Source organism: Pygoscelis adeliae, unplaced genomic scaffold (genome assembly GCF_000699105.1).
Source record: "Pygoscelis adeliae isolate BGI_AS28 unplaced genomic scaffold, ASM69910v1 Scaffold654, whole genome shotgun sequence".
Lineage (NCBI taxonomy): Eukaryota > Metazoa > Chordata > Aves > Sphenisciformes > Spheniscidae > Pygoscelis > Pygoscelis adeliae.
In genome coordinates this window covers 46,080-48,040 of record NW_008824559.1, presented here as the reverse complement: position 1 = coordinate 48,040, position 1,961 = coordinate 46,080, and the positions used below count along the sequence as shown (strand labels likewise).

Here is a 1,961-nt window from a genome sequence, read left to right as displayed (position 1 = left end):
TCCGGGGAAGCTGGCTCCCTCCCTGCAGGGGCTGCCCACACCCCAGCACTTGCCCCGGGGAGCCCCATGGCAGCCGATGGCTTTGGAGGGACACCCAGCTGGCCCGGGACGGTTTGTGGTTGTGGGGTGGCCATAGCGCCGAGGCTTTGCACAGCCGCCCCGCTGCTGCTGGCTTCCCCGGGGGCTTGGGGTTGATTTTCCTCCTGTCCTGATGAGCCAGGGTGGCTCGTCCCATGGCTGCTCCTAGTGACAGGAGTCCCAAGCGTGAAGCTAGCCATGTGACGGGGTCAAGCTCTGTCCCAAACTGAGCCTGGTCCCCCAGGTGTGGGCTGGGCTGCCCCAGGCTGGCAGCTGACACATGCCCCCAGCTAGGGTGTGGGCACCAGGGCTGGCAGGGGCACCTGCATCCCTGGGGGGGAGCAGCATGTGCTCCTGCTTCTGTGTGCCAGGGTGCTCCCCAAATGCCAGCAGTGCAGGACTGGGCACAGGAGGCAATGCACATCCCGGGCAGCCCTGCATGCCCACTGCATCGCTGGTGGGTAGAGGGGATCCAGACCACCTCGGAGCTTGGAGCACCCCAGCTGCAGCACTGGTCTGCTCGCGTTCCCCCGTGGGCACCTTGCACAACCTCTATCCTTCTCAGCATGGTTGGCACCAGCTCCGGTGGCACCTTGGCAAGGGCAGTGCCCGGCCACAGGGCCCGCCAGGTTCGGCTCCCCTGCTGGGGTGGGGGCACCGCTGGCGGCAGCCCCAGGCCCCGTGCTCCTGAGCCAGTCCCGGATCTGGCACCCAGCCCGAGCAAACGGGTGAGCTTCGCAAACAAGCTTCGACCGGCAGTGAGCGCCTGCCAAGTACGCGTGCGCTTGGTGGGGCCAAGCTGTGGGGACACTGATGCTCGGGGTGGGGGGGTCCAGCCCCAGCACTGAGGGACCATGGTGCTGCCCACCCTGCCCAGGGCCAAATTGCCCCGTTGCCCTTGGGTGGGCACAGACCCAGCACCTGCTCCTGGCTGGCTGGGCAGGAAGCGGGCAGGGCAGAGACCGGGCAGTGCCTGGCACAGGCGATAAGGCTCTATGCCGGACGTCCAGGCAGCCTGGCTGGGCAGGATGGGGCTCTGCCACGCTGCTGGGGAGCAGCTACCGTGCCTGCTGTCAACTGCTGTCCCTGAGGGGCTCCACCATGCTGCGGGCACAGGGCCACGTCTGTCCCATGCTGGATGCCCCAGTGCCACCAGAGCCGCTGACAGGGGTCCAATCTCTGCAGACCCCCCTGCCGTCAGCATGGCAAACCGGGGACCGTCATATGGCCTCAGCCGGGAGGTGCAGCAGAAGATCGACCGGCAGTATGACCCTGAGCTGGAGCAGGTCCTGGTGCGGTGGATCCTGGCACAGTGTGGTGGGGATGTCGCGCAGCCAGCACCTGGCAGGGATGGCTTCCAGCAGTGGCTGAAGGACGGCACCGTGAGTACCCCCAGGGCCGGCTGGGGCAGGGGGCTGCTGCGCCACACCACCTGACCCCTGGCTCCCTCCCGGCCAGGTGCTGTGCCGGCTCATCAACAGCCTGCACCCGCGGGGCCAGGGGCCGGTGGCCAAGATCCAGGCGTCTGCCATGGCCTTCAAGCAGATGGAGCAGATCTCGCAGTTCCTGCAGGCAGCCGAGCGCTACGGCATTGCTGCCACTGACATCTTTCAGACCGTCGACCTCTGGGAAGGTGAGTGGCTGGGTGGGTGCAGGGGACGGTGACGGGGTTGGAGATGGATGGGGACGGGGCTGAGCCTGCCTGGGGCCTTGCAGGGAAGAACATGGCGTGCGTGCAGAGGACCCTGATGAACCTGGGCAGCCTGGCCGTGGCCAAGGGCGACGGGCTCTTCGTGGGAGACCCCAACTGGTTCCCCAAGTAGGTGGTGGGTGCTGGGGGGGGGTGCCGGGCCATGGGGTCCAGGGGGGCGCTGACACCTGCC

General features: G+C 67.7%; 1 protein-coding gene across 1 annotated transcript in view; it reads left to right on the top strand.

Moving 5' to 3' along the window:
• Window positions 1-1,234: 1,234 nt before the first annotated feature.
• Window positions 1,235-1,961, top strand: part of CFAP45 (cilia and flagella associated protein 45) — an 11,404-nt gene continuing 10,677 nt past the window's right edge. The window contains exons 1-3 of the mRNA XM_009322019.1: window positions 1,235-1,460; window positions 1,537-1,711; window positions 1,795-1,897. Of these exons, the coding sequence (XP_009320294.1) occupies window positions 1,281-1,460; window positions 1,537-1,711; window positions 1,795-1,897 (458 nt within the window). The 5' untranslated portion in view covers window positions 1,235-1,280. The remainder of the gene's footprint in view (window positions 1,461-1,536; window positions 1,712-1,794; window positions 1,898-1,961) is intronic.